At 39.3% G+C, this 12,426-nt stretch overlaps 1 protein-coding gene across 8 annotated transcripts in view; it reads left to right on the top strand.

Moving 5' to 3' along the window:
* The window catches only part of LOC135219621 (uncharacterized), a 127,032-nt gene that overhangs the window by 42,990 nt on the left and 71,616 nt on the right, over positions 1 to 12,426 (top strand). For 7 of the 8 annotated variants that reach the window (XM_064256535.1, XM_064256529.1, XM_064256537.1 and 4 more), the window contains exon 2: positions 11,496 to 12,109. In XM_064256535.1, the coding sequence (XP_064112605.1) occupies positions 11,995 to 12,109 (115 nt within the window). In that variant the 5' untranslated portion in view covers positions 11,496 to 11,994. Of the gene's footprint in view, positions 1 to 10,345; positions 10,414 to 11,495; positions 12,110 to 12,426 lie in introns of all 8 variants that reach the window. The other variant, XM_064256531.1, reaches the window with a different exon arrangement.

Raw genomic sequence — 12,426 nt, forward strand, 5'->3', positions numbered from 1 at the left:
TTGACTCTGGTGTAGCCTGTTGTCTCCTGAGCTCGGGGATGGGCAATACGTTTCCCATTCAACCGTTCAGGTATTCAGGTATAGAGTATTTTGAAAGTGAGCTCACTCCCCTGCTTTCTGAATCTTTCAACTTAAATATGCTTGCTTTTGACTTGGATGATTTTCGTATATATACATATGTATATGTAAAGCCTATTTATTTCATACACACACAACACACACACACACACCACACAACCACACACCACACATCACACACCAACACCACACAATATAGATATATATATATAGGATAATATAAGAGATATAATAGATATATAAGTTATTTATATATTATCATTCGAGCTACAAATGTCCTTTAATATCTAAATTCGCTCTACCTCGGAATTGATATATTTTCATACATGTACCGAGGGGGAACTTTTAGTTGATAATAATTTCGTACCCCCATGGGATCGAACCACCTTCCATTGGACGGGGAACGAAAATATATCAATTCCGAGGTAGAGCGAATTTAGATATTAAAGGACATTTGTAGCTCGAATGATTTATATGAATCACGGTGATGTGATAAATATTCATATATATATATATATATATATATATATATATATATATATATATATATATATATATATGTGTGTGTGTGTGTGTGTGTATATATATACATATATACAATATATATATATATATATATATATATATATATATATATATATACATACATATATACACATAAATACTAATTTAGTATATATAACACACACACACACACACACACACACACACACACACACACATATATATATATATATATATATATATATATATATATATATATATATATATATATATTGTGTGTGTGTGTATAATATACGTGTATATATTTGAGCAAGTGCTCATACAGTATTGTCGAACTGATTAGTTGTCCAGTATTTATATGATTTATCTAGTTTGATCACGTACATCAGAATGCATTGTTAGCTAATTTTAATTTTAACTGGTAAACAGGGGGCTCTTCCATTGCAGGTTTTAGTTTTTTTGTGAAAGAAAACTGTTGAGATGGTTATTTGTCTGCCCGTCCGCACTTTTTCTGTCCGCCTTTAGATCTTAAAAACTACCGAGGCTAGTGGGCTGCAACTTGGTATGGTGACCATCCACCCTCCAATCATCAAACAGAGCAAATTGCAGCCCTCTAGCCTCAGTAGTTTTATTTTATTTTTTTCATTTAAGGTTAAAGCTAGACGTGACCATGCGTCTGGCAGTGCTAAAGGGCTGGTCACTACCGGGCAGTTCGGCTCGGCCAACGCGGAATTAGAGGAATAATTGGTTCCTAATCACGTAAAAGTATCTACTAATCCTTCGTGCCAGCCCTAGGAGAGCTGCTAATCAGCTCAGTGGTCTGGTAAAACTAATTTTATACCTAACTTTAACTACCGGGCAGTGGCTGAAAGTTTCATGGACCGCGGTTCATGCAGCATTGTACGCTGTACGGAAAACTCGGCGCAATTGTTACCTGTTTCAGGGAGCAGTTGACATTGAAAAGAGATTGCATTCGTAGGTAGATCCACTACGTAGGTAGACTTCCACCTACAAGTTAGGTCAAGGTGGAGGGCCGCTGTTGGTGGGAAGATTAAAGGATTTGAAACGGCGTAGGCGAACACACACACACCACATTTAATCAGGTCAAAGGACCCATGTGCTCTTAGTGCAAACACGGGATTATTTTGCGCACAGACAAAGGCCCGATGGAGGTGGACGAGGGAGGCTGCGATAAGTAATATCTGCCGGACCGTTTGATGTCGTGGGTCCTTTGCAAAGATGGGATCTTGCGTTTTATGTTCATCGCGAGCATTGTCTTTGTTTCGGTTTACTGTCATTGTTGGTCGTCTATTGTCCGTGTGATTGTTGTTGGTGTTGGTGTTATTGCAGCTGCTGTTGTGAGGATGATCGCGGCGCAAAAATGGTTTATTCTTCATTGGGTTGCAAAGTAGCTCATAAAGGGAGAGGCCAGACACACCTCCATGTTAAAAGCGCTTCATCATTCATGATTTGGGTTATAATTCCCCAGTTCTTTTGAAGAATGATTTCATCGTTGAAAAACCCTCTCAGATCTGAGGGAATAAAAACATTATTCTGCACTGGTCAGGCCTGTGGGGAGGCGTTGCATAAAAGGGTTGTCGGAGAAATGTACATTTTTTTTGCATGGTTGGAAGTGGGTGTTGTTAGAACATCGAAGTCCTAATTTCAAGGAAGTCTAGAGGGACATTAAAGGCAACAAACTCTGGGAACCTAAAGAATTCAATTGGTGTCTTCAAAACACACGAAAACTTGACCTATTCTGTTGAGAGTATATCTTGAAAATGGTTCTCACAATAATATGGTCCTCAATGAAATAAGCTACTGATATTTATTTATTCAATTTGACCTTGGTTTTATTTTTTGCGCTCAGGAATCATTGGTCATGAATGACACATCTCTGAGGATATTCTTAGCAACAGGGGACGCGAAAGAAAAAGTTCAAATGTGATGTATCATATCAGTTTCTTAAAACTACACATTCCAAAGTTGCGATCCTTTCAAAGAAGTATGAGAAACATTGACATGAATAGTAGTAAGACTGCAGCTGAAATTCTGCCGGTAGCGATAATTATAGTGGGGTTAGTTAGAGTAGTAATAAAGGGATGATACCGCAAAAATGAAAAAGTATCTCCAGGGCCACACAGTAAGAGCAACCGCCCCCCTTCCTCCTCCTCCCTCCCCCTCCCCTCCCCCGTCCCGCCCCCAGCAGAATGAACGTCAAGAGCATAAGCATTAACGTCTTGAGAGTGCCTCTTCTCGAATCGTAAACGAAGAAAGCAGGTGAGGTGAAGAAGTCAAGTCCTCGGCGGCAAAGAAGAAGAAGAAAAAAAACTTTTGCAGGAAAAGATTAGTCATCTGCGAGAACTATATTTATGCGTGATGCTCGTCGGGGAGCGAATTCCCAAGATGTATACTATAGTAGATTCACATCACCCGTGCATTTGATGTCTAGGCCAGTCCCTTACGACGCATCTGATTGGCTGTTGATAAGTCAGTCACAGGGCTGGACTCACCCTCAGTCTCTCTCGAGGATCCACACAGGCAGGATGTATGTTCCACGTCTCCTGAGGGATACGTCTTTCAAAATTATTCCTCAGGAGAGATGGAACATAAGTCCTTCTTATGTGAACTCTCGAGAGAGACTGAGAGTTTCCAGCCCTGTGACTGGCTTATCAACAGCCAATCAGAAGCGTCGAAAGGGACTGGCCTAGACATCAAATGCACGTTTGATGTGAATCTACTATAGTATTGCACTAGGCATGGTTTTCTTTTCCTTGCCCCTAGGTTAGGTTAGAATGGGTTAGGTTGGCGTTGGATAGGTAATATTTGTGCAGAAACGTAATTCGGGTGTGGGAAAGATAATGAGATTATTTTCAAGAAGAATCTATGGTTAGTTTTTAAGCTATGGCTTCCCCCTGTTTTCAGGGAAGGATCCGGTACTCGGTTGCGTCCGAGGACCGAGAGAGCCGTTTCAAGGTTTTATTTCTTGTGATTTTTTAATTCATGGATATTTTTTTAAAATGGTTTGTCCTTAAGATTTCGAGTTATAGTTGGAGTGTCAGTTATCCGTGTGTTTCATGTCTCTCGTTACATGATAATAATGGTAATGATAGTAATGACATTAGTAATCATAATTTAGGCAATGATAAGCGTGAATGAGGTCCCCTCGTTATGTAATAGTAATTATGGTAACAATAGCAGTCTATATACTTTTTTTCAGCTGATAGGTAAGATGGGTGAAAGAAGAGTGAGGGAAGTTAATAACTTAAGTAACGATGTATGTGAAATAGGTTCCCTCTTTGTGTAATAGTAAGAATTAGTTATTATAACTTTGGTAACGAGAAATATAAACTTGGTTTGATGCAAGGCAGCTGACCGATTGTTGAATAGTATATTTTCAATGTACTTCGTAATAAATATAATATGTTAATTTCAAATGTTTCAAGTATATGGGCGGACACACCACTCGATGTTTGATACAGAAGTCATGATAATTTTCTATTGTGATCAACTTCCGTCATTCGACACTGAAGTAGCGCGGCGTTGGTGATTCCGCCAGTCGGGATTGCATGCAACCATTTTGATTGCTTAAAGAGACCAGGTGTAAATGCAGCGCAGTGTTATGGCGGTGTAAATATAACACTCGAGTAGTGTGGGCAAGTATGATGGATGGTTTAACAGGTTGATTGGTATTCTAGAAACACGTTCTCTCTCTCTCTCTCTCTCTCTCTCTCTCTCTCTCTCTCTCTCTCTCATTTGTTGATTTTCCTGTTTCTTGTCACCGCCTTTTTTATAGCGGTTGTTTACGTTATACGTTTTCGTTATACATACCTGCTGTTTTAGTTGCTGGGATCTTTCCTAATTTTCCTTACTGCGTTGAATGTTTTTTCTATAATTTCTCCCTCATTCTGATACCGTTTCTAAAATACAGAAAATGAGGGCAAAAAAAAAAAAAAAAAAAAAAAAAATGCGGATAAGAGAGCTCGTCCATACTGCTGAAAAGATTCTGTTGTGGGATTATGCAGCTTGGGAAAGAGGATATGCCGTGACCCTTTCTTTAAAAGGTAGCTGGCAACCGAACCGAAAGCAAAGCTCTTCAGTCCACGTTGCAGATCGCGCTCTTCTTATTCTTCTTTTTGCTGTGATCCCTCTCATTTTTTCTTGTCAACATGGAGCCTCTGTCATTACATTTGCACCTTGTCGTTGTACTTGCTGAAGAGTGGAAAACATTAAAGATAAAGCTTTAATATTCTGTAATGTCGCTTTCCTCACAGGTAAAAGAAGGCTGAGCCATTGTTGCCATTCAGCAACAAGATAGGCTCTTATTATCAAACCATAATTCTGCATGAGTTGCAAGTTGAATGCTGCAATATAATATTTGCGATTTAAATCGCATTCTTTTCTTGATGACTTCATATCCACTATATTGATTTCAGGTTGAATGAAGGTCTGAATTTCGTGATCGGTCATCTTTCACAAGCGGAACTTACCTGTTCTGAACCTTCGCTCTGCCAACCTCGACAGAATTCTCGGCTAAAGTGCGGGAAAGATACACACACACACACACACACACACACACACACACACACACCCACATATAATATATATATTATATTAATATTATTATATTAATATATATATATATATAAATCTATCTTATTTATATATAATAATATATATATATATATATATATATGTATACACACACACACACACACACACACACACATATATATATATATATATATATATATATATATATATATATATATATATATATATATATAAATTCATAATGAATTTGACTGGCACACTCTTAGTTGAACGCTAATGTCATCGATACATTATTATGATGAATTGCAATTTTTTTTTGCTACATATCAGCACATGGTATAGTGGACTACTGCTGACTTTTCATCCTATTTTGTTATTTTTGTTGTCCCTGCTTATCATTCTGTCAGTGAAATAAATTCTGAGTGGTGTCTTATTTCTATATATATCATTTTTGACGTCACTTTGATATGTTTCTTTTTCAAATCGTGGTAGTACCTTTAATTACGTGGTCCTATTACGTAGCCTAGCTCTCTCTCTCTTCTGTCAAATCGAGCGTAAAGACGTTAATTCACTCATTGGTCATCGACTTCAAAAAAACCTGCTACCATTTATCAGCCAATATGCCGTTCAGCTACTTAATGCTGAAGAGAATGTAATTTATAATCTCATCTGTACCGTAATGACGGGATTACATGACGGGTCTCTTGATTTCTTACGAAGCAGAGCTGCTCATCCTCGATTTATCGTCGACGTTGCAGGTCGCAAATTGGCAACCGACGACCATTAGCAGCGGCCAGATTTGTTGTTCGTCCCAAGGTCACCCGGTGTAGCTACATACCTATAGTCGACGGCGGGAGGGACTGGGGTAGGATTCACGTCACACTGCGGGCCAGAGTTTCGTTCACTGGACTCCCCCCAACCCATTTCCACTCCCTACGACTTCCCTACGCGGCTATGCCCCCTTCCCTACTATGACTCCCCCTCCGGCCGCTCTCTCTTATCACTTACTTTCTGCGTAAACTCCACATGATTCCTGGTTTTTAGGCGATAATGGCGTGATTGGGATGCGTGGCAGCTTGCTCCAGTGCAAGTATGACTGCTCTTTGTCACGTACGATACAAGTGTTCGCATTGCGCCGTTAATCCTTGGCAAGCAGAGTTTTAATGCTTGTTAAAATATATTTCGCTTTACAGTGTCCTCCGAAATGCAAGCATTTTACACGACTGCATTTCACTTCTCGAATGAAGTGATTGTCAGTCGCTGCGGCACCACAGTAACAGTGATATCATTAATAATAGTTTTCTTGGGTCACTGCTCGTTGGCACTGGTCTTAGTAAACACGAGATGAAAGGTTAACGAAAAGAGACAATTTTTTTTTTTTTTATTATTAAACTCGCGATCTTTGTGGTGCATTTATGCGAATGTTAAGCAGAGTTCTTACGAACAATTTTGCTTGTCCACCGCTTGTGCTACTATACTGGGACTGGTTCTTTTCGCACTACTGGTGCCCTTAGGTTTGTGTCCTGCTTTTTCACCTTCCCCGTAAGATCTACAGTAACTACTGATGCAGTTACTGTAGTTAATTCACAAATGACGTTTCCCTTATATTTCCCCGTGGGAAGGGTGGTGCCGTCCGTGGACGTCTTGTAGTTCACTGTAGGCTTTACTGTAGGCCCTCCTTTGGCCTAAATTCTATAGTCTTTCATAATATTTCCCTTGTGTCTGGGAATTTCATTATTAATTCTAATAGTAAATAAATAACCTCAAGTTCATTATAGCGGCCAGGTCCTGTTAATAGCAGTATACGAAATAGAGGTGAGCCTTTATAGAGAAAATCTAGAAATTGTTTCTTCGAAGTGATGCTTTTGTTACATTAACCTCTTTTATGTTAAAAGTTAAGTATATCTTTGTTTAACCAGACCACTGAGCTGACTAACAGCTCTCCTAGGGGGGCTGGCCCGAAGGATTAGATTTTTATTTACGTGGCTAGGAACCAATCGGTTACTTAGCGACGGGACCTCCAGCTTACTGTGGGATTCGAACCACATTATATCGAGAAATGAATTTCTAACCACCAGAAATACATTCCTCTGATTCCTCCCTGGCGGCAGCTGGGTGCGAACTCTGGGTAACAGATCGCTAGGCAAATACGAACCGACTCTTCCAGCGAGGAACTACGTATTTTTATTATGTCATAAGACCATAATCAGAATAACACGTAAACAGAAAACAGCAGCAGGAATATGGGCAGAATGAAAGATAATGGCGTTCTGTATCATTACTGAGAACATTTCATTGACGAAAGACCCCATTACCGGTGGTCCGAAGTTCGATTCTCGGCGCGGCCAACGTGGGATCAGAGGAATGTATTTCTGGTGATAGAAATTAATTTCTCTATATAATGTGGTTCGGCTCCCATAATAAGCTGTAGGTCCCGTTGCTAGGTGACCAATTGGTTCCTAGCCACGTAAAAATATCTAATCCTTCGGGCCAGCCCTAGGAGAGCTGTTAATCAGTTCAGTGTCTGGTAAAACCAAGATATACTTAGAACCCATTGGAGGTAGAACCACAAATTCAACCTTCAGTCTGTCTGTGTAGTAAATATGGTGCCCCGCGATATATACTCTATTGACAAGAGTCCATTCTAGGATAGCGTGATAATCACGCAGTGTGCTGTGGTCACTGGAGAGACTAGCACCAGGTAGTACCATCATTCAATGGTCAATTGAGTATCGAAGTTCACACTCCCAGACCTTCGGTTTATTGCGGTAATCTAAGCAAATGAAGTGGGATACAGTATTCCTAATTCCTCAAATCGCTGGACTGTGGGACAGCCTCCCAGAGGATGTCGTGCAGTTGGAACTTTAGAAGTCCAAGCGAACAAACATTTCCCAGCAGTTGATGTGAAATTCATTTCATAAGGAATCCAAAAACCATAGGTGGATTCTTTCGACACCCAAAAAGAAAAAATTGCCTACTTTGATGCGGTCTGGCCTAGTTTACTTGTATACTTGCTGTTCGTGCAACGAACAGACTGGACTGTGGGACAGCCTCCCAGAGGATGCCGTGCAGTTTGAACTTTAGAAGTCCAAGCGGAGATGCAAGCGCATTACTACCCTAACACAATGCTCCTTGCATTTCAAAAATTTATTTACATTTCTATCTATGTGTTTATTAATTTGTTAGTTCATTTTAGCCCTTTTTAATAAGTCGTCTCTTTTGTCTGTATTTCCTTTCATCTCCTGTTAATTCTTGCCAATGAACACCACTTTATTTGGAAGCTTGAATTTCAAGTCAGTGGTTTCGTTGGGCTTATTCCATATGAATACTCTTCATCTTCTAAAAAAAAGAATAAAAAATAATAATAATAATAATAATAATAATAATAATAATAATAATAATAATAATAATAATATGTAAGGTTGTTTTTCAGGTATGACTTCCTGTTTATTTGAGTACCATATCGTATAGGATTTACAATGTCTGGTAACCTCACCCAATCAGTCAGAATAACTGCACCAGTCGGGAGCCAGTACTAAGTTTTGATAGAAAAACTACACACCCGACAGTTAGCAATAAGCTTTGGTAGAAAAAGCTTTGGTAGAAAAACTGCCCCACACAACAGGCAGTAACACAGGCTTTGGTATTAACAGACGAAGTCCTGTGACAGGCATGAGGATTCATTGGTTGCTACGTCTCTGAGCAACTTCATGGGAACAGCTCCCATCATCTGAACCGTAACCCACATCAATGAGCTCGGAAGCTCGTTACCACATTTCATTTGTTTGTTTATTCATCTTTTTTTTTTTTTTTTTTTCAAATCGTCGGTGGATTTCATTTTTGACTGTCGACGGAATAATCCTCGACCCAGCCAGGTTCAACTGTTAATTAGACCAGTCAACAATTCTCTCTTGAAGTCATATTGATCTGATATCTTGCGTTAAACGCTGAGTTCTGGCGAGGCAAAGCACAAATAGATCTTATGATGGAGTGTTATCTCTCGCAGCCGAAATGTAATCAAATGAGAAATATATCTTGTTGACAGATGAATTTGGTTAATTATGGTATAATAGTGACAGTGAATGCTTTTTCTACTGGGGCACTAGACCTATCTTATCTTCAATGAAGATTTTGAGGCTGCACCTGCACCCATGGCCTGCAGGACAGGCGATCGCTTTCTTTCTTTTGTCACATCTTCAGCTGAGAACCCTTCTGGACAAAGTCAGCGGACTACAAACCCAAGAGGACTCCATAGGGTAATTAGCCTGCAGAGTGAAACAAGTTATAGGAGAAAGTGATGACTAATATTAAGGGGAGGGAGGAAAATACAAAACCGATACACCTGAAATTCCAGAGACATCAGCGGAGAACTGGAAAGTATTTGCTCCGCATTAATTATTTGGAGATCAGAAGATTACACAACTGCACTCTGCAAACTAATCCACATTTTAGTATTTTAGTTGTAGTCAAGATAAAGCCCCTAACCCGACTGTGTAGTATTTAACCTGATGCTAGAAAACGACACAGCTTTCCTTGCCTGATAAAGAAACATTGTTTTGAGCATTTACTTCAAAATATTGTCCTTGAGGCAAGTCTAAAAGCCATGGCTGGATACAAGAACTTGAACAGCTAGTAAGGCCTCTCAAAGTCGTCTAGTTTTTTTTTTTATTTTTTACAAGCATCAAGTTCCTTGTCCATCTCATTGTGACGAGGAAGCTTCTGTATTAGAAGCCCAGCAGACATGTACAAGTCCTTGTAGCAACGGTAATACGTGGCTAACAAGAAATATATATATATATATATATATATATATATATATATATATATATATATATATATATATATATATATAATAATGTAAGTAATATATGTCTGAAAGTGTTGGAACTATTTGCTGTAACGTTTCCTGGAAAGTCTGTTCAGCAGTGTATTGTATTTTATGATTTAATTACGTAAATGTTATGCTTATCTGCATATCTATTATGGATATATCCACGCTATCTTAATTATTAAAGTTTTGTATATGTAAAACGTAAACTTTCATCTGTATTACTATTACCTAAAACTCATTACCCATTTGTTTTCATCTGTGTTGAACAAAATGTTGAGACTCTTCCTGGTGCGTAGAATTTACGCCATATGTAAATATTGTCGACCTGTTTTGCATACTCGCTGTGACTTTTATCTCTCTCTCTCTCTTTTTTCGTAGAATTCCGAGCATTTAAATGCGGGGGCGACAGCTGGGTTTGCTGAATGCTATTTCAAGTAAATGCCATTGTGAGTGTGACTCCGAATTTTGTATATTAAGTGCGTGTTAGTTGTGTCGAAGACAATGAGCGCCTGTTATATACAATGTCCATTGTAACATCAGAAACATTTTATTCAATAGGTTTTAAGATAAATTTAATTGTTCTTATTTCTTTTGTAGTCTGCATCGTGTTTTTTCAACTTATCAAATTTTTCTTGACGCTGCTTGAAGTTAGTTCTAAGCAGCTTATATGAAAAGTCCTAGGCTTAAAAAGATAACTTATAAAAACCAAGCTTTGTTTACGGCATCACCAAGTGCTTCTTGCACAACAGGTGCGGTTGAAATATACTTTCCCCCGCGAAATGACAACCAGTTCTAAAACTCATCAACCAATCCCCTGTAACCAAAATTGCCCCACTGAGGCGTTTTTAGGACCAGTGGCGGATTTAAGGGGAGGGGTCACCTGGTCACGGGCTCCCCCACTTGGATATGAATAACAATGTTTTATTTCAATGAATCATTCAGTAGCAAAAGTTTACTTATCTCAACAACAATAAAACTGTACATCAAAAACAATAAAAACTACTACTGTGTGTATTTATATAAGTGTGCATACATATATTTAATATTGTTATGTATGCACCGTACTATATGTATGCATATGAATGATAATCCTAAGAGGGTCACCCTAAACCCCCCGCCTGCCCCCACCCATGAAAGATTTCTAGATCCGCTCATACATCGTGGGGAAGTGTCCTCGATGGAGAGAGATAAGGGTTGGGGGCCCGTGGAGGAACAATATTATTCTCCCGCCCGGCACTTTTGGCGCGTAAATTTAACGAACCCAGTGACCCTTGCAGCAGCACCCCTTGCATCCTTGGGGTCCACCCTCGTACCGTCATAATATTCTTTACCTTCTTGTGCGCCCAAGTCATACTTACCGAGCCTTCTAGTCCTTTTAGTGTCAAGCCATGGCAACCTACTTTTATGATTCATGTGAAGAATACATTGCGTGTGCTTTATTCATCTTTTAGACGAATGCCTACAGTGAATAGACGTATGTTTTCATCTCCCGTAATTTTGCACTAATTATGCTTTCTTCTTTCCCAAGGTTCGCTCTAAGGAAAAATAAAATGTGATGCACTGAAAAGATGTGGGCATGAAATGTCCTTCGTTGATGGCTGTTTTCAAAACAGACGAAATGAAAGGAGAAGTTTTGAAGTGATCAGAGACGATGAGAGAGAACCAAACGTGACCAGACTTCCAGTAAGGATTCCAGGGAAGAATTGCTCTCCTACACGAAGGGCCTATATGCTTGGAGGGAATCCCTGATGGCTCTTTGGTGGCTGCCTCTGTGGTCATTGGGAAAAAGCAAAAGTTATGTAACGGGTAAAAGACCAGGGGGAGTGTGAGTTATATAATTAAACAAGAACGAAAGGAAAATCCGGAAAGTTTTTTGAACGTGAATCAGTGAAGTGTAAGATGTTTGTCTTCTTGCCACTCTTGGGCAAACGACCGTCCAACACGAGATAGTAGAAAACGGCGTCTTGTCAAAGCAAACCTTCTAGTTGAGGATAGTGGCTGTCAAGCAAGGATAAGCCATTGTTCGGATGGAGCGAGATAAGCGAGGGTTGCATCTTGCCGCTGGTGGGGTTATCCTGACCCTGCTGGCTTTTGTGGCGGGATTGGTAGCGGCGCTCACCAGCAATTGGGCCACTTTTACAGGTAAGTTTAACCTACTTTTCTTTTTTTTGCATCGCTGTTGATATTTATATTTTTTTCTATTATTTGGTTTGTTTGTTAAGGTGTTGGCATGTAACTGTATGTTATAATTTATTTTACGAACTAGGTAATAGACAATAGGATATATGTTCAAAGGAGGTTTAACTTTCGTTTCCTTATTGTCTTCCTGATGAATTTCAAATTACTCTCTCTCTCTCTCTCTCTCTCTCTCTCTCTCTCTCTCTCTCTCTCTCTCTCTCTCTCTCTCAACCTAATTTCCAAGTCGATTGATGTCTGTATCGGACGATGAATTTCTGTCG

The sequence above is a fragment of the Macrobrachium nipponense genome, chromosome 1 (genome assembly GCF_015104395.2).
Source record: "Macrobrachium nipponense isolate FS-2020 chromosome 1, ASM1510439v2, whole genome shotgun sequence".
NCBI lineage: Eukaryota > Metazoa > Arthropoda > Malacostraca > Decapoda > Palaemonidae > Macrobrachium > Macrobrachium nipponense.